This window comes from Aethalodelphis obliquidens, unplaced genomic scaffold, assembly GCF_003676395.1.
Source record: "Aethalodelphis obliquidens isolate GAN/ISIS:26980383/991018 unplaced genomic scaffold, ASM367639v1 scaffold77, whole genome shotgun sequence".
NCBI classification, from domain to species: Eukaryota; Metazoa; Chordata; class Mammalia; order Artiodactyla; family Delphinidae; genus Aethalodelphis; species Aethalodelphis obliquidens.
This window is the reverse complement of record NW_020838021.1, coordinates 156,524-177,491: the sequence shown is the minus strand read 5'-3', so window position 1 is coordinate 177,491 and position 20,968 is coordinate 156,524. Positions and strand designations below refer to the sequence as shown.

The 20,968-nt window shown below is 53.9% G+C and overlaps 1 protein-coding gene across 9 annotated transcripts in view; it reads right to left on the bottom strand.

The window, feature by feature from the left end:
* The window catches only part of ELF4 (E74 like ETS transcription factor 4), a 38,883-nt gene that overhangs the window by 3,717 nt on the left and 14,198 nt on the right, over nt 1–20,968 (bottom strand). For 6 of the 9 annotated variants that reach the window (XM_027092364.1, XM_027092359.1, XM_027092365.1 and 3 more), the window contains exons 2-8: nt 8,745–9,019; nt 4,657–4,828; nt 4,150–4,242; nt 2,621–2,812; nt 1,677–1,760; nt 1,408–1,600; nt 348–725 (exon numbers count right to left, since the gene is read on the bottom strand). In XM_027092364.1, the coding sequence (XP_026948165.1) occupies nt 348–725; nt 1,408–1,600; nt 1,677–1,760; nt 2,621–2,812; nt 4,150–4,242; nt 4,657–4,828; nt 8,745–8,816 (1,184 nt within the window). In that variant the 5' untranslated portion in view covers nt 8,817–9,019. Of the gene's footprint in view, nt 1–347; nt 726–1,407; nt 1,601–1,676; nt 1,761–2,620; nt 2,813–4,149; nt 4,243–4,656; nt 4,829–8,744; nt 9,020–16,825; nt 16,943–17,304; nt 17,517–20,968 lie in introns of those variants that run through there. The other 3 variants (XM_027092362.1, XM_027092360.1, XM_027092358.1) reach the window with 2 other exon arrangements.

The following is a 20,968-nucleotide window of genomic DNA, read 5'->3' as shown; positions in this document are numbered from 1 at the left end:
GAGGAAGGCAGGATGTTGCCTCTTTTCTGGAGTGGAGGAGGCTTGGGGGGACGAGCCCAGGAGTAGAGGCTCCCGGTGGCTGCTTGGGGAGCACTCTGGGGTAACAGAAACAGCCCCAGCTGGCAAGAGAAGCACCCCAGGTCAACAGTTGGCTTGGCCGTTACATTGGCGTGTGACCTCAGGCAAGTCACTTTTCCTCTTTTAACCAACAAGTGTCCCACTGGCTTCCCAGGGATGCCACAAGGGTCCCAGGAGACCCGAGAGAGAGCGGAGCTTTGCAAGAAGCTGAAAACGCTCCCCATCACGAGGTACTATGGGAAGACTTGGAACGGCCTGGGCGCACTTACCTCACAGCTTTGGTGCGTTTGGCCTGGCTCTCTGGTGGAGAGACAAGCACCGTGGAGGTAGTGGGGATCTCCTCGTCTAGAGACAGTCCCGATTCCAGACTCGCAGATGGCTGTAGACCAACGTGCTGAACCTTTGGCTTTTCCCAGGAAGTGGCGCCCTTGCCATGCGGGGCAGCTCTGGATGATACCCTGGAGCTGGCTCGCCGGGTGGTGCTGCTGGACGAGGTGGAGGGAGTGGAGGCCTGAGGGGATGTGGCTGGGACTTCACTTCTCTCGTCCTCATCTTCAATCACCACCAGGTCCTTGGGCATCTCCTTAAACTGGTACACCAGCCTCTGCCCTTCCACTTTGGCAAGGATGCCTCTTTGGTAGTAATATCTGTGGGACACGGGACAGAAAGTGGGGGGTGAGCCAGGGACACACCACCCTCCCGGGCAGGGTGCGCACGAGGTGGAGGCTGGTCGGGGAGCCAGACGGGAGCCCAAGGGCAAGGGAAGGGGAAGGGCCAACTCTCGGACTTGGAAGGCTTTTATGAAATTTCTGATATCTCCCCCCTGATGACTCAAAGGGTCCACAAGCAGGGATTTCAAATGCTGACCCCCATCCTGCTTTGGGGCAGAGGACGGGAGCGAGTGAAGGATGGGAGGGGTGGACGATGGGGGTTCAGCAGTCCCCCAACCTGAGAGACCGACAGTGGGTAAGTCAGGCCCATCTTCCTGGACCCCTAGCTTGCAGAATATGAAGGAAGCCCTTCTTGGGGATGGGGGGCCCTAAAGTTCTCTTTCTGCTCTAAAAAGAAAAAAAGGCTAGGACAGAAATGCAAGAGGAAGGGGACTGTCCCTCCCAGGCGGGACCTGGGAAATGGGCTGGGGGGCAAGCAAACGGGAGAGTCACAGGAATTCCCTCCTCGGAAGAGCGTCCCGGTGACTCAGGCCACAGGAGCGAGGCACTTACACATCACCCAGAGCCCAGTCTTCAGGGAAAATTGGAGGCCCCTTAGCGACGGGACTCCCTGGACAGAAGGAAGAGCTTGGTGACTCCTCAGGGCAGTGGCTCCTACCTTAGTGCCCGTCCCATCGTCTCATAGTTCATGTCAGGCTTGTTCTTCTGCTTCCCCCACAGCTTGGACACCGCTTTGGAATCCACCAGCTTGAAGATACCTTTCTCTCGCTGGGTCCACTTGATGTACTTGGGGCAGGTGTTCCGGTCTTGCAGAAGTGCGAGGAGGAACTCCCACAGGTAGATGGTGCTGCCTGCAGAGTGGCAGGCGGTGAGGGGGCGCCCAGGCCCCCCGGCTCCCTACCCGCCTCACCTGCCTCCCTGCCGTACCTTTGCCATCCTTCGATTTCTTCCGAATGGGGATGCTGGGGTCAGTGACGGGTGAGGTACTGCGGTTGCCCTTGGTCTTCCGGACTGTGGGGGGATGGTGGGAGCAGGGTGAGGCTGAGCCCAGCCAGGGTGAGCGCTGAAGGGCGGCTCCTGGGAGGGAGGGCCCAAGCGCTCACCAAGTTAGGTGACGAGGCAGACAAGGCAGAGGCCCCGGGAGGCCCGGGGTCACTCTCCACAGGCACAGCCTTCAGGTGCCCGCACCTGCCCAATGGCCAGCCCTCATTTTCAGGCCCCAAAGGTAGAGCAGAACACTGCTCCTGTGTGGGCAATGGAGTGCTTACTGATGCGCCACCTTTAGAAGATCAGAATCTGCCTCGCCTAATTTTTGAAACAAAAAGGCGGCCTAAAGGCGTGACTGTGGCGTGGATGAGTGTGGCACCAGGGTTTGGCTGCCGCACGGACACGGCAGCATCGACCAGCCATCGCCTGAGTAAATCAATAACACTGGGGCTTGGGAAAGCCCAAAGTCCTCTCCCATACATGGTCTCAGCTCCGTAAGCTCCGAGAGGGAAGATAAGAGCATGGGTTGAGGCAGAGGCCCCCAGAGGGCCAGGGACTGGCCAGGGGGCCAAGCCTGGTGTCTGAACACTCAGTACAGGATTCAACCCACGGGGATCATTGGGTTTTTAAGAGTTTACATATCTGCTGGGCAGATGGGGGTGGCCTGGGAAATGTCAGGCTTTGGGCAGGCCACCTGATGGGGCCCGTCTTTCCAGAAGGGAGGACTTTCTGTCCATCCCGCCACACCGGAGAGCTGTTCTCTTAAATGTGTCTGTGAACCTAACCCCGACACTCACCCCTACTTATGGTATCCCTGAGCCCCTCCTACTGCCCACCCCCCTAAAGGAACACTCTCCCCTCTCCCCCCCCCTTCTCTCTCTTACGTCTCTTCTTCGATTTTCCAGTCTTCTTGGTACTTTCTTCTCTGGGGACCTTCTCCTCCAGACAGCACTCCTCCTGGCCACCAGTGTCACCAGCCCTGTTCAGGGCGTCGGGCTCAGAGACAGGAAACAGGTAGCTGGGCAGAGTGACGGCTGGAGCAGGGTCCGGGTCTGGAAGCATTTCGGAGGTGCTGACTGCAAGAAGAAAGGCCTGAGGTGGGTGCGGCCCAGGGCATGGTCTCCCAGTGCTCAAGAGAACAGTGGGCTCCTGGCGGGGCGGGGCGAGGCGCCATTCCCCACGGCCCCAGACACAGGATACACCTGAAAACGCCTCCCGTGTCTCACAACACTAGGAGAGGAAACATCTGCAGAGCTGTGGGCACGAGCTGGCCCCAATCACGGCGGCCACGTTTATAGCGCACTGCTGGTGGTGGGGAAGTTCCAGGTGACACCCCAGGAAAAGGGCCACCTTGATTTAGTCATCTACTCATTTCACAACCGGAAGGAGCCTTAGACATCATTTAGCCCAATTCCTCTGCTTTTCTGGTGAGGAAACTGAGACCCAGAGATGGCAGAGCATGTGCCCAAGGTCACACAGCAAGCTGGTCACACATGCCTGGTACATGCAGGCACTCAGAAAATATTTGTTGCATCCTGAATGAATATTAGTGACAGAGACGGGATTAGGAATGCTAGGATTCAGAATTTGCAGCTTCAGGGCTTCCTTTCCCCCACTGTATCCCAGTGCTTCCTTGGGAAGGGGCAGTTGGGGCCAGGAATCCTCCTGTGGAGTCACGGCAAGTGCGTGGGGGGTGCTGAGGGAGAAGCCTGCCTCGGGGGCCATCGGAGGAGGTAGGGGCCAACCTCCCAGAACAGTGAAGGGATGAGGAGGCCACACCCTGCACGGTCTTCCTGGGAGCTCAGCAAGACAGCAGAGGGGCCTGAAGTTACCCTGACCAATAGTATTCAGCCTTAAAAAGGAAGGAAATTCTGACACATGCTATACATGGACGGACCTTGAGGACATTACGTAAGTGAAATGAGCCAGTCCCTCCAAAACAAGTACTGTAAGCTTCTACTTATCTGAGGTCCCTAGAGGAGTCGAATTCATTGACACAGAAAGTAGAATGGTGGTGGCCAGGGGCTGAGGGGAAGGGGAAATGGGGAGTTAGTGTTTCATGGGGACAGACTTTCAGTTTTACAAGGTGGCGGCTGCACAACATAGCAAATGTACTTAATACCACGGACCTGCACACTGAAAAATGGTTCAGGTGGTCCATGCTATGTTATGTGTATTTTACCATAATTGAAAAACTAGAAAAAAAAAAACCCAAACAGTCACCCTGGCCATCTTTGCTTGTCTCCAGTGCCGTCCTGCCCTTCCCATTCCAGTCACAGCCAAAGAGCACGTGCACGTGTATATGGGTGGGTGTGGGTGCGCGCACATGTCCCTGAGAATCTAATACACGGATGTGATATTTTTAAGGGAATTTTGTGTTGCTTCAACTTAAGGCGCTAGGGTTCAAACTTACAGATCTGCTTCTCATCCAGGATGTCATTGGGAGACTCGACGTTCAGCAAGACTTCAGTGGTTGACATGGTTTGCGAGGTTGCTTCATTGTCATCTGGTGCCGGGTTCCATGATGTGGGGGAGAAGAAAAGTTCCCTCAGGGCATAGGGCAGTGGATGCAGCTACAACCAGGGCCAGCTCAGAGAATGGAGCTAAGGAGCCCGGGGGCAGCCGGGAGGGGACCAGCGCGCCTCCCACCCTGATTCTCCACCTTTCTCTACACCCATCCCAGCTGGTCTCCCCTCACTGTCCCGCTCCATCTCAGGAGATCATGAATCCATTTAGGTGGTTTCCTCCTCTCTGAAGTGGTACTACCTCCTGCTTATCCTAATCACCCCATCTAACTTCCAACTGTTGGGGGCCTTGACCTTGGCTGCGTGGGGTCACTAGAAGCCATTGTGGACTACTGTTCCCTGAAGACAGAACCCTTTTTTCCTCCACACCTTCTCTGCCCAGGAAGGAAACAGACCTGCTAGCAAAAAACTACCCTCCAGGATCTGATCCTGAGTCATGCACAAGGTCCCGTCTGTTATGATGCCATTGTGAACGTCGTCCAGCTCCAGGCCTGAGTACAGATGCAGTAATTCGGGGTAGGGGACCTGCTCCACGATCACAGCTGGGAACACTGAAGGGTCTTCCAGCTATGGAAAAGAGAGGGATCTGGTTCAGGGCTCACCCGCCTCTCCCAGGAAGCCCTCCGTACTGACCCTTCTTGCAATTCCTAATTCTTGGATCCCTCAGGGGCTGTCCTTTGTAGGGCATGACATTGCTCTGGGTCCAACCTCACTAGGTGATGCTTTGAGTGGGTTCTTAATGAATAGAGATGGGTTAACTCTGTACCAGCTGCACTCAACCAGGGGCAGACAGTTCTAACTGGTCGTAGTTATGGGTTAATCGGTGAACAGGGTTAGTGCTCAGTCTATGAGAAGGATAAAGCTCATTCTGAAGCCAGTGGGAAAGGATTCGTCAATGGCAAAAAGGGCGAGGGACTCAGCCTATGCTCAGGGTTGGGTACCAGGGTTAGGGGCTCAGATTGTGAACATCTTAGGGCTCAGTCTGTGGTGATGAGAGTAGGAATGAAGACAGAAGAACAGAGGCATTATAGAGGTAGGAAGGTAAGGGCCTAGTCCCTGCCTGGATGGGGGAGAGGGTTCTGATTTCCAGCTTGATTCAGTGGGTGCATGGGGATACTGTTCTTGTTAAGGGGGAACGCAGAATGACGAGGAGTAGGTTTTTGGAGAAAGATAAGGGAGAAAGTGTCTGAATATGGTGAGTTGGAGGCACCACTGAGATACTTAAAATGGAGACACCTCAGGGAGTCAAAAATATGTATCCAAGAGCTCATCCCTGGGAGTGGATAAAATTATTGGGATGAGAATTTGACCCCCAGAGGACATAGTTGTTCTAAAATCAAACAAAGCTAAATTTAAAAAATGAGTGCGATCACAACTGTTTTTTAAAAATGATGAATAGAAAGAAATATACCAGGATGTTCATAATAATTATATATTTTGGTTGTGAGACTTTGGGTGATTTTTTTCTTTTCTACTTGTCTGTATTTTCCAAATTTTCTTTCATGAGTCTGTTAATTCTTTCTTCATGAAAAAAAGAACGAGAATGCTCAGTTCTGCCTAATGTTCCTGAAGGATCCAGAAGAATAAAAGCGATGAAACTGGCTTTGGGTTTGGCCGCTGGGCAGTCACCTGGCTAGAGCAGTTTCAGGGGAGTGCTGGGGTCTCAAAACACATTACAACAGATCTCAGGGAGGACGGACAGAGGGAGGCAGGCAGGTGGGCGTAGTGATTAAGGCCACAGAGTCTAGAGCTACCGGTCCAGTACCGTAGCCACTAGCCACCGGTGACTGTGTACCTTTTTTCAAGATTAAAATTTCAGTTGCACCAGCCATAGTTCAAGTGCTCCATAGCCACATGGCCCCACATTGGACAGCGCAAATCTAGAGCATTTCTAGCATCTCAGAAAATTCTATTGGACTGTGCTGATCTAGAGCCAGACTACCTGGGTTTGAAACCAAACTCTGCTATTTACGAGCAGTGTGATCTTGCGCAAGTTACCTAACCTTTCTGTGCATCGGTTTCCTCCTTTATAAAACTGGGGCGGTCATATTATTGACCCCATAGGGTTTTTTAAACAGATCAATGTAGATAAAGCGCTTAGAACAGGGTCTGGCATACAGTAGGTTCTCATTAGGTGCTTTAGGCATCAGGGGCTTCTAGGAGACAAGTAACGTTTTATTTCTTAACCTGGGTGGTGAGTTAATGCGTGTTCACTTTATAGTTATTCTTTAAATATATATATATATATATATAATTTATGCACTCTTTTGTATTCATTTTTTAAATTGAAGTATAGTTAATTTACAATGTTGTGTTAGTTTCAAGTGTACAGCCAAGTGATGCAGTTATACATACATACACACACATATACACACACATATATATGTCCTTTTTCAGATTCTTTTCCATTATACGTTACCTCTTTTGTATTCACAGTATATTTTGCAACAAAAATTGTTTCCTAAAAAGAGTGAGAGAAGGGAGGTGAAAAAGTAAACCCAGAGGGTGGAGGCTACACTGGGGAGAAGAACAGACCTAAGAAGGTGGTATGTTGGAGGAGGTGGGCAGAAGGGAGGAAAGGGTTTCTTTTAGGGTTGGGGAGACATGAAAATGTTCTAGGTTGAGGAGACAGGTGTGGGAGGTCTGAAAGGTACGAGAGAGAGGAGGTGATGGATGGTGTGAGGTCTTGAAGGCGGCAGGAGAGAAGAGATTAAGCACTGGGGTAGGTGTTACCCTTGGAAGGAAGAGGGTCACTTCTTTGTCCCAGGCCGGAGGAAAGGAAATAGGAACAGGTGATGTTATTGCTAAGAGGGAGAAGGGAGGGAAAGTGAGGGCGTCCCTGGGTTTGAGCTTCTCTGTGGATTGGAGGAGAGGCTGTCTGCTGAGGGTGGAGGGGCAGGCGTGGGGTCGGGAGGGAAGAACAGCTTCGGTGAAGAGCAGCCTTTATGAAGAACAGAAATAATTGCTGAGTGGACTAGAAACAAGTTAAAAAGTGACTAGCGGAGTTGAGAACCCAGGTAGAGTTAGATTTTTCTTCCCTTCGTCCAGGAGGTTAGGCACGCCAGAGATGCTGGATAAAACTGAGCAACTTTAGGTTAAGACCTAGCTGGACAGAAAGTACCATGTACTCCAAGCCCACTAGGGGGCAGCCTTTGGTAGGTCACTAGAGATTGGACAAAGTTTCCCATCCTCACAGGGATCTGGGATAGACAGCATCAGAATTAGGCTGGGGTGCCCTTGGAGATAATCCAGCTGGACCTCCTCTTGGTGAAGATGGGGAGATGGCAGCCAGATAGGGTCGCGGACAGGACTTGCCCAGGTGACACTGTGGCCACACTGGGATCAGAACCCAGGGCTTTGGACTTCTAATCTTCCATTCCTTCTGCCGGACCTGGCTGCCTCTTCTTCTCCAGTGTGTGGAAGGAGGGTAGTGGAGGGTAGGGATGAGTGTGCCAGGACACCATCCAACGGGTACATATAAGTACCCTAGTGCCAGGCAAGGTATGGAGCAGTGGGGGCCTGAGTGCCAGAATCCTGTCCTGTTTTCCAATTTCCTCCCACCAGAGGAACCTATCTCCAGTTTATCCTGAATCCTTAGATCGAGGCTGAAAAGACGGTTATGGAAGGGCTCATCCACCGGCTAGAGACATGAGTCTGAAGGTGCTGGGGGTTGGACTGTACCCTGCGGTGCCAGCTGGCAGTTCTCAGTCCCGCTATGTGGTTGTCCCAGCACCTTTCTCACTGTGACACTGGAGGTGAAGCAAAGTGGCCAAAAATGCACATGGAGGTCAGTGTACATGTGTGCATTCAGCCCGTTGCTGACTGACAGCTCAGCTAGTGTACTTAGCAGCTGCTTGGCTGGCCTGGGAACTTTACGTGCCCTGTAACTGCACGTGGGCAAAACCAGCTCACTAAACGACCACGCGATGACTACTGCCTGGCCGCATGGGGCGCGTTGGTGCACAGTCTGGCTGGCAAGCAGCCCCTATGTCCTAAACCTAGTAGGTGCTTGATCAATATTTGCTGACTGGGACTCTCCTGGTGGTCCAGTTGTAAAGAATCTGCCTTCCAATGCAGGGGATGCCGGTTTGATCCCTGGTCAGGGAACTAAGATCCCACGTGCTGCGGGGCAACTAAGACCGCGTGCCACAACTACTGAGCCCGCATGCCTCATCTAGAGAGAGAAAACCCGCATGCCACAACTAGAGAGAAGTCCAAGCGCTGCAACGAAGAACCCGCGCACCACAACAAAAGATCCTGCATGCCGCAACGAATATCCCGTGTGCCGCAACTAAGACCCGACGCAGCCAAAAATAAACATACATAAATGAATAAATAAAATATACATTAAAACAACAACAACAACAATATTTGCTTTCTGGCTAGCTGGCTGGTCGGCCAGCTCACTGGCTGTCTGCCTGCCTCTCTGTGTCTATCTGATTGTCTGCACTGGCTGACCAGGTTCTGTTCTCTGGGGCCATACCTGGTGGATGTCATCCATTCCGTTGCTTGCAAACTCAAAGATCAGGTCACTGGGCTGCAGAGTAATAGCCATGCTGTCTTCTCAGAGAGCTGACTGCAGGATCCGCAGGGCCCTCTGGAGGTGTGGGGTTTCCTAAATGAAGAGATGCTGTACCTTGGAGCCTAGAGCCCACACCACGAGCCACGGTAAAATAGGGGTTGTAGAGAGCTGGAGTAGGTGGTGGCCTAAGCCAGGTTCAAGGCTGCATGCTGAGCTGGGCCAAGCGCAGGAGCGACCTACAGAGAAGGGAGAGACGGGGCAGTGAGTAAGTCACCTTCCTTGAGCTCTGTTCCTAGGACAGACTGCCAGAAGAGGGATAGCCAAAAGTGGAGGACAGTGGGAGCAGAAGGGGGAGGGAAAAGAAAAGGAGGCAGGTAAGGAAAGAAGGAAGAAGAAAAAATTGAGTCGCCTTGAGAGGGAAGAGGCTGAGCCTCGATGCCAGTCTGGGTAACCAGCATCTGCACCTGAGCTGGCCTCCCTCCCTTCCCACGCCCTCTGGAGAAGGTGAGAGATAGCAGGAGTTCGGGCTCTCTCCACTCTGAAGATTAATCCCCAGGATGCGGCCACAGGGGAAGCCAGGGGCAGCCCATCTGGCCTCATGGATGGAGCATGAAGAATCCCTACAGTACCCTTGGCTGGGGAAAGAATCTGCGTGCGAGACTTGGGGTGGGGACATTTGGGCGCACAGGATGGTCTTCTAGGCTCTGCCTGGCTTGGTTTGCCTTGGGAGTAGAGGCCACTGAGTTCTGAAGGGCAGAGTCCACAGTGGAAGTCATGTCTCACTGTCGGGGTTGTGTTGTCAGGGCCAGTGACAGCCTGACCCTGCTTGAGGGGATGGGACTCTCAGACTCAACCACGCCTCCAGAGAGCCTGGAGACAGAGGGACAGGTGGGCCGCATGTCCTGCGCTCTCGTCACCACCCAGCCACCGCCGCCGCCCGCCAGAGATGATGGCCTCTGTGCCATATGTGGCTTGCGCTCTTGGTTGAGCTTTGCTTTCAGTTTCAATACTGAACTGTCACCCTGGGAACCGGCGAGGAGAGCCGCAGCTGGGGGAAGGGCGCAGGGGACCTTCCCCATCGTCCAGGGCCAGCTCAGGGCCCCCCTCTTCCAGGAGATCTGTCTGCTGCAGTCCACACGTCTGTCCTCTGTGGCACTCACAGTCTGTACCTCGGGTGCTCACATGGCACCCGGGCCTCTGATTGTTTCCTGTGCTCGCTGCCCTTCTCGAGGAGTCTGCGCAGCACCCAGGCCTGCCTCCCAGAGCCCTGGCTCCCCTCCCACGCCCCTCCCTCCCCTCCCACGCCCCTCCCTCCAGCACGGTCAGCATCTCCAGCCCCAACACTCAGGTAGCACGGCTTTGGCCCCGAGGGTTCTGCTCTGCGTGGTACCCGCGTGTGTGTAGGTGTGGCAGGTCTACGAACAGCCTGGTTCAACCATAAGCATCTGAAGAACTGGCTCCACGCACCATAGGAGGAGCGACACACTTGACCCCCAGCTCCTCGACACTCCTTTGGCTGTGTCAGGGTGGCAAAACCTTCTCCTGGCCCGTAAAGAAAGGAGGAACTTCAGAGAGGGACAAAGGGGAGGAAAGGGAGGGGGATATCACGGGTGACCTCCCTGATGAGCACTCTCCCCCACAGGAGACACCCAGGCCTCTCCCACTTCCTTTCCGTTAGCCCACAGGGCTGGCTCCGCCCCCCCCCACCTTTCCACCCACCCCCAAGCAAAAACTTTGAGAAGTCTCTCAAGTCAGCGTGGCAGGTCTTATTAGTTTCCCTTTGGGTGAATGAGAGGCTGAGCCCTGCTAGCACGGCTTTCCACCACCACCACCCCCCCGCCCCCCCCCCACCACCACCTGCACGTGACCTGGGAGTCTGTGGCCTCCTGGAGAAGCCTCCCAGGGCCATTTATGCTTGGAAGGTCTGTCTCCCCCAGCCAAAGTGCCCCAAGGCCCGCATTCCGCAGCTCCCGCCCTCCCACAGGCCAGCCGTCTGCCCCCAGGAAGCATTCTCATACTAATCAAATGAAAGGCGATCACTTTCACCTAATCCCACTTTGTCTAAACATGAAACTCCTGTGTCTGCCCCTCTCTCCTCCGAGGTCATTCCGCCATGGCCTTTCCCTCCAGGTTTGCTCATCAGTTTGGCTTCTCTTCACAGTTCTGTGCACCTCCCTTACCTCCCCCATTAGAACGTGGCTTCACTGAGGGCATGGATGAAACTTTAGCACCTTGCACGGTGCTGGGCATGTAGCAGGCGCTCAATGTATGTTTGTGGAACGAACACATGAATGAATGGTACTGGTCAGCTAGTACCAGTGAGGTGTGTTTTCTGGGCAATAAGTATACCCATGCATACACTGGGTGTGGGGTGGGTGTCAGGTGCTCTAGCTTACAGGGGAGAGAGAAACGTGTGCGCTCTGTGTGTGTTACATCTGTGTATTTCTGCACTGTAATTTACAATGGGGGAGCTCGGGAGGGGGTTTGCTGTGGGTATGCAAACACACTGTAGATATACATATGTGCAGGGTGTGGGGATATGTGCGTGAGAGCCTCTGTGTGTCAAAGGGCTCTGGTCCTGTCTGGGCCAGCACAGCCACAAGCTCAGTCGTCGGTTCCTCCTCCGCCAGGCCTGCCTTTGTGAGAATGACAAGCCCGAGCTAATACTGGCTGCACACCAAGCCGATGCCGGCTGGCAGAAGCTGGCTGTGGTGGAGTGGGCCGGGGCGGCGCCCAGGGTTCTGCTGGCGAGAGGGCCGCCACGGCCACCTGGCCCCACACACGGAAAACTCAAAGTCCTCTTGCTTCCCAGGGGAAGAATGCCAGTAGCAGAATGTGTACGTGGCCCATGGGTCCTTGGGGTGAGCCCCCACCAGGCCCGCTCTCCTAGGGGGGTGGTGGGAGAGGGAAGGCAGCTCCCACTGGATTGGATGGAACCCTTGGCCATCAAGGCAAAAAGGAGAGGTTTGAAATACAAGATAGAGACAAATCCAATTGCCGTCTTTAGGTATCAGCGTGTCTAAATATCCAAGTTCAGGACTTGGTTGGTGCAGGTCCCAACGGCCCAGAGTTGTGGCTACTGTGGGGCTGCAGCCAGCACCCAAGGCTGATCCTGGTCTCTTGTTCTGCCCGAGAGCTCTAGCCTGAAGTTAAGGTGAAGAGGTGTGTGGGGTGGGGGTGGGAAGCTAAGAAAAGTCTCCCCTCACCCCCATGGAACCTTCCAGTCCAGAAGGTTTCACCCTTCCCCCTTCAGATGTTTGAGGATTTGAAAGTGAGAGGTGGGGAGAGGCGCATTTGCATGTTCACTCACTCTCCCCCAAGTCCCTCAAAATAACCTCCCTCTCCCAGGAACCTGAAACCAAAGAAGCCACCAGCACAAGAAGGCCCGCCCTGCTGGAGGCCGGGGAGGCCCGCACAGGGGCTCCCCTCCCTGGCGTCCTTACAGACGCCCTGGGACACACATTCACTGGCCTAGAGCCCTGGACACCGCCTCATGGGTGAGTGGGGGGCTAGGAAGGTCCACAAGGACACTTGGCTCAAGGAATCGGGCACCTGGTTACCCTTAGTAACCGGTGCTGAGTTCCTCCCACCCCGCCCCATCATTGCAAAGCTCACAGCTGGCTCCAGTCAAAGTCCACTCCCAGGGTGGCAAGAGCTCCACTCCCTTTGAGGCCACTGCAGTATCCCTGGCTCCCATGGCCTGTCCTACTTGGGCTGAAAGCAAAGCCTTTGTGAGAGCATATGGCCCCCGGCCTGTGTGTGTGCACACGCACGCCACAGGAGGGAGCAAGAAAGCGAGGGTGCCCACACCCCCCGCCTGCAAACACACACCTCTGGTTCTCTGTGGTTGTGATTGCATTTCAAAACCAAAATAGCAAAACAGAAGTGGTTTGGGCTGTTCCTGCGTCATCACAGCTGGGCCCCCTTCAGACGTACAGACCCTTTCTGGGGCTGTCACTGGAACATGTCAAGCGGTGTCCAGCACCCACCCATCTGGGCCTCCCCTACAGGAAACAGCCCCTATGTGAAAGCCACGTCCACAGTCTCCATGGAGCAAGTTTAAATCTACACCCGTTCGGCTGAGCCAATGGCTCTCACAGAATCACTAATAACACCCGTGGCATTTTCACACACGCCGGCAAACATGGGGGCCAGATGGTCAGCTGGGCCCACAGAGCAGAGTTCTCCAGTTCCTCGCCCTCTCGCAGCCAGCTCTCACTCCTGAAATACCCCGTCCTCCCTGAAACCTTTCTGGAATTCTCTGGAAAGGAAGTGACAATTTCCTTCATGCCATTTCCCACTCCCTCAACACCCCGCCCCCACAACCACAAACAAAATGGAAACTACCCCAGGAACAGCTGTACCCTCTACTTAAAAACAGCCCCTCCTCCAATAGTCATCATGCTGCACGTTTGCACACTGCACCACATGACCAATGGCGTGTATTTAAGAGGCAGAGGGCCAGACTCGGGGGTCCAGTCTGTAGCCATGGACGTAGCAGAAGTAAGCCAAGTGTGGGACTCCTGCACAACCTTGGTCCAACTAGAGCTGGACTCCAAGCAGCCAGCTAGACCCCCCTCCTCGAACAGATGCCCAGCGAAGGGGCCCCGGCCACAGCTATTTTGTCAGCTTCTTCTCCTCTATTCCTGCCTTCTTACCACTCCCTCCATTTGAGATGAAATCAGGAAGAGGGAGGGAAAAAAATAAAGGTTTTGCAAGCTCTGTTGGTTGGGGTTTCTCTGCGCTTATTTACAAGAAACCCAGTTTCCTTCCTTGGCCCTCGGTCACTGCCTGATTCCCGTGTATGGTTTGTCACAGCTCTGATGGTAAGGCAGGCCCAGAGCTCCTCTCCAACTGCCCCTGCCCTTTCTCAGCTCTAGGCCTGCCCCTACTTTCCCGCCGGAGCTGGCGCACTGGAGGAGGGGTCAGGGCTGCAGGTCGCAGGCACAGAGACGTCTGCTCCTCTTTCTCCAGGAGACCCAACAAGAGGTGTGACCCCGGAAAAGTCAGCCATCTTTCTGGGCTGTGGTCTCTGTCATCCTTAAGATGGGTGAGGGCTGAGGGGAATCCAGGCCTAGCAGCTGCTCACCAGGGAGTCTCGGGTGAATGAAGATGGTGGTGGGAAAGTGCTTTGAAAATTAAAACACACTCATTCAGATGATGAGTTCCAGGTGACCTCCCAGAGAGCAAGGGGGCTGGGGACCCCATTAAGCTCCTGGATGCCCCCCATGGCTCTAGAACATAGATAGGGTGGGCTGCAGGCTTCCAGTTGTTGGCTTGGAAGGGGCTGGCTCCTCTCCTGGGATGGGGGCCCTGTAGGGAGGGACAGGCTGCTGTGGTTGAAGGAGTGCTCCCAGTCCCCTGTCCTCACCACCTCCAACCAGCCCTAGCCCTCTGGGTTGTGGTTATGTGGCAAGAGCACTGAAGAAGCCCCAGTGGGATGGGGGGAGGGCTATGACAAAGGGAACCTATTTCCCCAGCTGTCCTGACTCCCAGGGGCCTGGCCTGAGAAAGCCAAAAGAGCGCTCCCTGGAGGTGCCTGCAGCCACCACACCCTCATCTCCGGAGCTCCAAGGACCAGCAGGAGGCAGAGGGGCACCAAGCGCTCCTGGGAAGCGAAGAACAAGTCAGTGATGGGGAGAACATGCTGCGGGAAAGCGGGCAAAACCAAATCCAGGCCAGCTACTGAACCCCAGCGGGGTGCGCTGCCAGCCACAGCCTAGAAGACCCCAGAAGTCCCTGCAGACTGTAAGGGCACGGGCTTCCCAGCGAGAGGACCCAGCTTTGCCTTGGGGCTTAGGCAGGTCACCCTCTTCCTCTGGGAAACGAGGCCATCCTCCCTAGCTCACGGGATTGTTGTGGAAGGCCAGCAGGTCAATGTAGGTGAGAGCCCTGTGTTACCCCCCTAAGTGTGTTTTTAGATTTCCTGGTCAGATCCGTGTCTCTTTGGCTGAGGTCATGCATTAAGCATTCAGGATATCTTTACCTAGATGGACAGGAAGAAAGGGAAATGGAGCGGTGGGATGAAATGGAGGCTGAGGGGGGGACATAACCAACAATCATCAAACATGGTGGAGAGCGGAAACCAGTTTGACTATGGGGAGGAGGTGGGACTGGCTGGGGGGGCAGGGAAATCAGGGGGATAAGTGCATAGGCCTCGATTCACCAGGTGGTGGAATTTGAACTTGATCTGGAAGGCGACTGGGAGTTACTGTTGATTCTTGAGCAAGGGAGGGGCATAAAGCAAGCAGTTCCCAAGGAAGATCAGGAGATGGAAGGGGACCAGGTGGGGCACCTGGAGCCAAGGAGGTGAATCCCAGGGCCACCCTGAAGGAATAAAATGACAGAGTACAGGGCCATACAGTAATTGCAGAGACCTCAAGATTGCAACCTGTTCTTGCTGTGAGAATTGTAAAAGATAGAGTGACTGAGGCAGGAAATATGGCAAGAACATGAGCTCAGTTTGGACATTTTGAAGTTGGGATTATCTTGAAAAATCCAGGATTAATGGTGGAAAAAAGAGGGCCCAGAAAGTCATTTTGCTAAACACACACACACGCACACGCACACACACACCCTGGCGGGTGGGGCCTCGACAGGCCTTCAGTGGCCAGAGGAGCAGGCCTGGCCTGGCGAGGCTGGCATTCTGGACACTGTAGCAGAAAGCTGCATGTGCTGAATGAAAATGCTTCGAATGGCACACACTCCACCCCCACCCCTGCCCCCAGTAAGGCCTGCCTGCTTCCACGGGGGGTGGGGGGGGATGGGCGGGGGACAGACACACTGACCAGAGACTAATTAAATTTATTAGTGGGTTTTTTAGAAGCTGGGGCAATCTGTGGCTGGGCACCAAAAGGATATTAAGTCAGATAACTTTTATTGAAGGGACAGTGTTCTTTGTCTAGGCCCCTGCCAGCATGTGTCCTAGAAACGAATGCAGAGGCTCCCTGCTGGGATCTGGGGCTCCCCCAGGTAGGAGGGGTGGCGCGGGGTTTGAGACCTGCTTGGCTCTTGGTGCCCCTTCCAAACGCCCCCTTCCCCTACTGGCTACTTTCCAGGCAAGGAAAAGCAAGGGGCAGTCCAGCGTCCCCTGCACAGAGAGGCGGGCTCGAGAAAGCATGAGGTGGAAAGAGCCTACAGGCTGGGCTGGGCAGACAGGGAGGGCACCTTCAGCCCCGATGTAACCGGGAGCTCGCGGGGGCTCCTCCCTCCCCCTCCCCCACATGGCTGAAAGCCTCTCCTTGACTCAGTCTCAGGATGTCAAAGTTAAAAGGGACCTGAAAGATCATGGCATCCATCCTTCCTGTCATCCAACTGCAGACACCGAGTTCTCGAGGAAAGAGAAGTGACTTGCTCAAGGTCACACAGCTAGTTGCCGTGACTCCCAGGTGACCTTTCTTTCTCCCCTCCTCATTGTCTCTCCGGCATCCTCAAAAAAGCCAACCCTTTCCTTTGGTGATAACAGACAGCAGCCAAAGACCCAGGGCTGGCAAATAACAATGAGGCCACACATGTGCAGAACACATTTAACATTCGCAATGACTTCCCCACCTCTGCGTCTTTGTTCACACTGTCCCCTAGGCCTGATATGCCCTTCCCCAATTTCTGCAGCGCCAATTCCCACACGGTGTTCAAGATCTGAAGCAAATGTCACCTCCTTTACAAAGCTTTACCTGCTTCTTCCTCACCTGATATATCTCCTCCTCCTTCTCCTCTTCTTAACACCTTAGCTTGACTTACATTAAAGCAGAGGGTCTGCAAACTATGGCCCATGTGCCAAATCCAGCCCACCGTCTTCTTGTGTGGCCAGTGAGCTAAGGACGGTTTTTGTATTTTTTTAAGGATTGGGGAAAAAAATCAAAAGAACAATATTTCCTGCCACAGAAGAATTATATGAAGTCCAAATTTCAGTGTCCACAAAGAAAGTTTTATTGGAATGCAGCTACATGCATTCGTTTACGTATTGTCTGTGGTGGTTCTGCATCGTAAGTTGAGTTGCTGTGACAAGAGTTCACATGGGCCGCAAAGGCTAAACTACTTACTATGTGGTCCTTTGCAGGAAAAGTTTGCTGACTCCTGGACCAAAGGCTTCACTCTCCTTCAGAGTGAATAAATTCAAGCTCCTTTCGTAGAAGAATGTCACGGAGACTCACAGGTGCCTGGAGGGAGGCATGGAACATCAAGTACAAACTGCCAATTTTCATCAGAAAGTTCTAGCCCTGGCTCTGCCCACGGTGTGACCTTGAGCAAGTCACTTTTGCTTTGTTGGCCTCAGTTTCCTCAGCTGCACAGCGAGGGGGGTTGGACTGGATGGCCTCAGGCCCTTTGTAGCCCTACAATTTAGAGACTCAGCAATCTGCTGCATTTGCAACTCACAGTTTTGAGCAGGCACCATTCTGATCATTTTCTCTCAGAACAAGACCTTACAGAAGGTTCCCCTGCCCAGCTGTGGCTTTCCCTACCATTGTGGGCCCCCTCACTTATACTCACTTGCCCCGCCCGACCCTTCCCTTCTGCTGACCTGTCTGCCCTTCTCTCCGAACTCCTCTTCCGGCAAAATGAACATGGCCTCCTCTGAGGAAGCACCGCCCCCCCTCACCCGGTGGTCCAGGAGCCTCCATTTTGCGGGGTGGGGTGGAGGCAGGGAAAGAAGGGCTCCCGGCTCTCCTCGGCCTCGCAGGGCCCACAGCAGACAGGCAGTGGAGCAGGAGATAGGGCCAGCCCTCCCCGCACCCCTGCTCTGCCAGAGGAAACAGCCCCTCTCTGCCACTTCCTGTCCCAGGGGTTTCAGCAGTTTCCCCTTCAGGGCCTGCGGGCCCTCCCAGCCCCGCCCCTGCCCCACACAGGTCAGAGAGTGCAGAGAGGGGAGGGGCCCTGTGGGTGAGTGGGGAGGATCCCTCACAGGAAGGCTGAGGAGACAGCTGTCTACACAAGGGGACGCCCCAGCAGCTCCTCTGCCAGCCTGCTTGGGCTGGGGGAGCCGGGACCTGGGAGGGAGATGGGACTGTCTCCACAAACCCTCTCCTGTTAGCAGATGAGTACACATGAGCTCATCACCTCACCTAGCGATCACCTTGGAGAGCACAGTGAGCCTGCTGGGTGAAAGAGTGGGCTGTAAATGCTGAGGTCAGTTCTGCCTGGGCTGAGGACCAGCCCTGGGTGGCTTCAGATGGAGAGACGGGTTGAAGCGAGAGAGCCTGGGGAAACCAGGCCAACCATGGTGGTTAATTCGGAGCAGCAGGTGACACTGAAATCAATGGCACGTCAAAACTTTGCATGATTTTGTCCCTAGCGCCGATGGACAGAGGCAACAATGGAGAGCAAAGTATTCTATTACATGCGGGTCAAGGGTAGTGGCATTTTCTGGGTGATGGAACAGGAAGCTATCACGTTCCACAGCCGCTGCTGATTTGGTGTGGTGACTTCTACTTGTAAATACCTCCCAGTTGCCTTTGCAAGGTGGGGCTCCTAGCAGTGGGGCTGTGAGCCCGTGAGGGATCCGGGCAGGTGACCGGAAGCTCTGCCAGGCCTTCCCAAGGCAATAGGTCAGAGGAGCAGTAGTAGCCTGAGGCTCTGCACCTCTGCCCAGTTGTCAGTCCCCCTGAAGACAAGTTAGAAGTACATGATGATGGTTCTAGAAGCCTTGGTGCCTGGGATGGGGTCCTAATAGTGGATAGACACAACCACCTTGGCCCCCTGTGGTAATAGTGTTCCATGAGGTTCAAGTAGCAGTGAGCGAAGCTAAGGGTAAGGGGACCCCTAGAAATGATGGTCTGAATGGGCCAACGAAAAGGGATGGGAAGATGGTCTCCCGGCTCTGAGAGGTCATCTTCTTGTGCTTTTGGCTAAGAGCCCTGACCAGCCAGGCCTCCTGTCAATAGAACAGTCTGGCTTCGCCCCCTCTCCCCTCCCTCCATGCCTCCAGAGCCAAAAAGACCCAGCGCCCCTGCGATAGAGCCCCATCGCCCCTGAGGGGCGTGCCCGCTCCACCCCGCAAGTTGGAGTAAATACTGCTTCACAGCTGATATGGAGGATGCCAAGGAAGCCTCAGAGACAACATCTGGATGTGCACCCGGGCTCCTGCCAGCCCCTCCCTACATCTGCAGTGCAAACCCAGGGACAGGGTTTGGTTACAAGCCCAACTCAAAGCTGGTGGCATGTGTTTGGAAAGCACACCTGACTGGGCGGAGCGGGTGGAAGCACTTGAGACCGGTGCCAGCTCAGGGCAAGCGCTTGCGGGGTTGGCACTGATCTGAGCTAGTGTTGGACCCGGGATGGCGGGTGTAGCCACTGTGGCCTCAGCCGTGGGCATGTTGCAGGAGGGGCAGAGTGGCGTGGGTACTCATTTAAAGTGGGCAAGATTTTCTTTTGTGCCCTCTGATATCACGCCAGCCTGTTTCCTCTGCTTCTGGGGAAGGGGACCGAACAGTAAAAATTACAGGGTGACAGGGTGGAGCATAGGGAAGATGGCACGGATTTACATTTATTGGGTACAAGCCGCGGGGCTGGTGTCGCGCCAGTCACTTGCCGTAGGGCTATCTCCTTTCATTCTTACAGCATCGCAAAGTAGCTAGTCAGTGGCAGAGCCCGGGTTTGAACCCAGGTTTATTTCCAACTAGTACGCTCTTTGAACTTTGTTTCCAGTTACATCTCTTTTGGTAATAATCCTGTTTTAATAGTTCCATTTTACAAGCAGGAAAAGTGAGGCTTAGAAAAGATGAGGTAACAGGACCAAGGTCACACTGCCTGTCAAGAATGGAGGCAGAACTCAAACCCAGGCCTGTGTGACCTCAGAGTCTGTGCTTTTTCCCACTGCTCCATGCTGGTGACCACCTGCTCAGATTCCTAGCTCCGAGCTTGCTCACAACACCCAACGTTGAAGGCTCGGAGCCCCTACGATGTCCTTCAACAAAAGCTTCCCAGGCCTGTGTCCCAGATGCCTCAAAGCTCCATCTGATAGGTGAAACGTAACTTTCTGGGCAAAATGGTGACGAGTTGAGCCCCTGTGGCCAGCTGTGGAGGAGAGGTATTGTGGAGTACAAGGCTTCCGGCTCTGTTGATGAAGGAGGCTGACTCTATTCCTGTACCTCAGGAGACTACTGCTTCCAGAGTGTTGCTGGCTTCAGACCTGGAGTGGCTTAGGCATGGTCCCTGCCCCATAAATATACACTTGCTCTCGCCTTACACATAATTTAAGTCTGGGTTCTTATCTCAGGGTGTTGGTTCACATGTTTTTTCAAATATTTATGGAAAGTCAGCCCTGAACACCTCATAGGTGCCAGGTCTGTGGCCAGGGGCCTATCGCTGGGCCCACCCCATTCTTCTCTGTGGTAGGGTCTATTTGTATCTAAGTTCCCAGTAAGCTGGGTTAGCCCATCTGCCTAAACAACATTGCTGGGTTTTTTTCCCCTTAAAACACTCCTATAGCCAGTGTCTCTTCAAAATTGAGGCTCGGAGGTTGGGGGAAAATGGGGAGTGACTGCTAATGGGTATAGAGTTTCTTTATGGGGCAATAAAAATATTCTAAAATGGGTTGTGGTGAAGGACATACAACTCTGTGAGTATACAAAAAGGCATTGAATTATATACTTTAATTGGGTGAATTGTATGGTATTGAATTATAATTATATCTAATAAAGCTGTTATTAAAAAAAAAAAGTGGCCCAGAGAGGGCTCACTCAAGGCCACACGCAAGTTCATAGAACAGCTCAGGCCAGACTCCAGGTCTTCGGAGTTCTGATTCTGAAGCTCCCTCCTCCCATCAGCTTCCCCATAACCCTGAACAAGCATAACTGCTGAGGTTCAGCGAGTGTGCAAGGCAGCCCTATGCATGAGGGTTGGCGGCTGGATCTAGAGCAACAGGGTAGGAGTAGAAAATGCTCTAGAGCTGGGGCTTCAACTTAGGTCTCCATGAGCGTGGCCAAGTCCCTGCCCATCTCTGAGACCCAGCGGCCCCATCTGTTAAGTGAAGTGGATGAGTCTGGTGATCCTTTGCAAAAGGCTCCACCAGCTCTGACCGTCTGCAGTTCTAATTATAAAGCCCTGCAGGATGGAAGAGACTGGCATGTTGGATACGGGGCTCTTCTTGGAGTGCTGCAGGGGGCCTGGACACGATTAGGTGTTCCAGCTGATGCTCCTCATGCAGAGTGACGACCAGGACTTTCCCATGAGAGTCAGATGCTTTC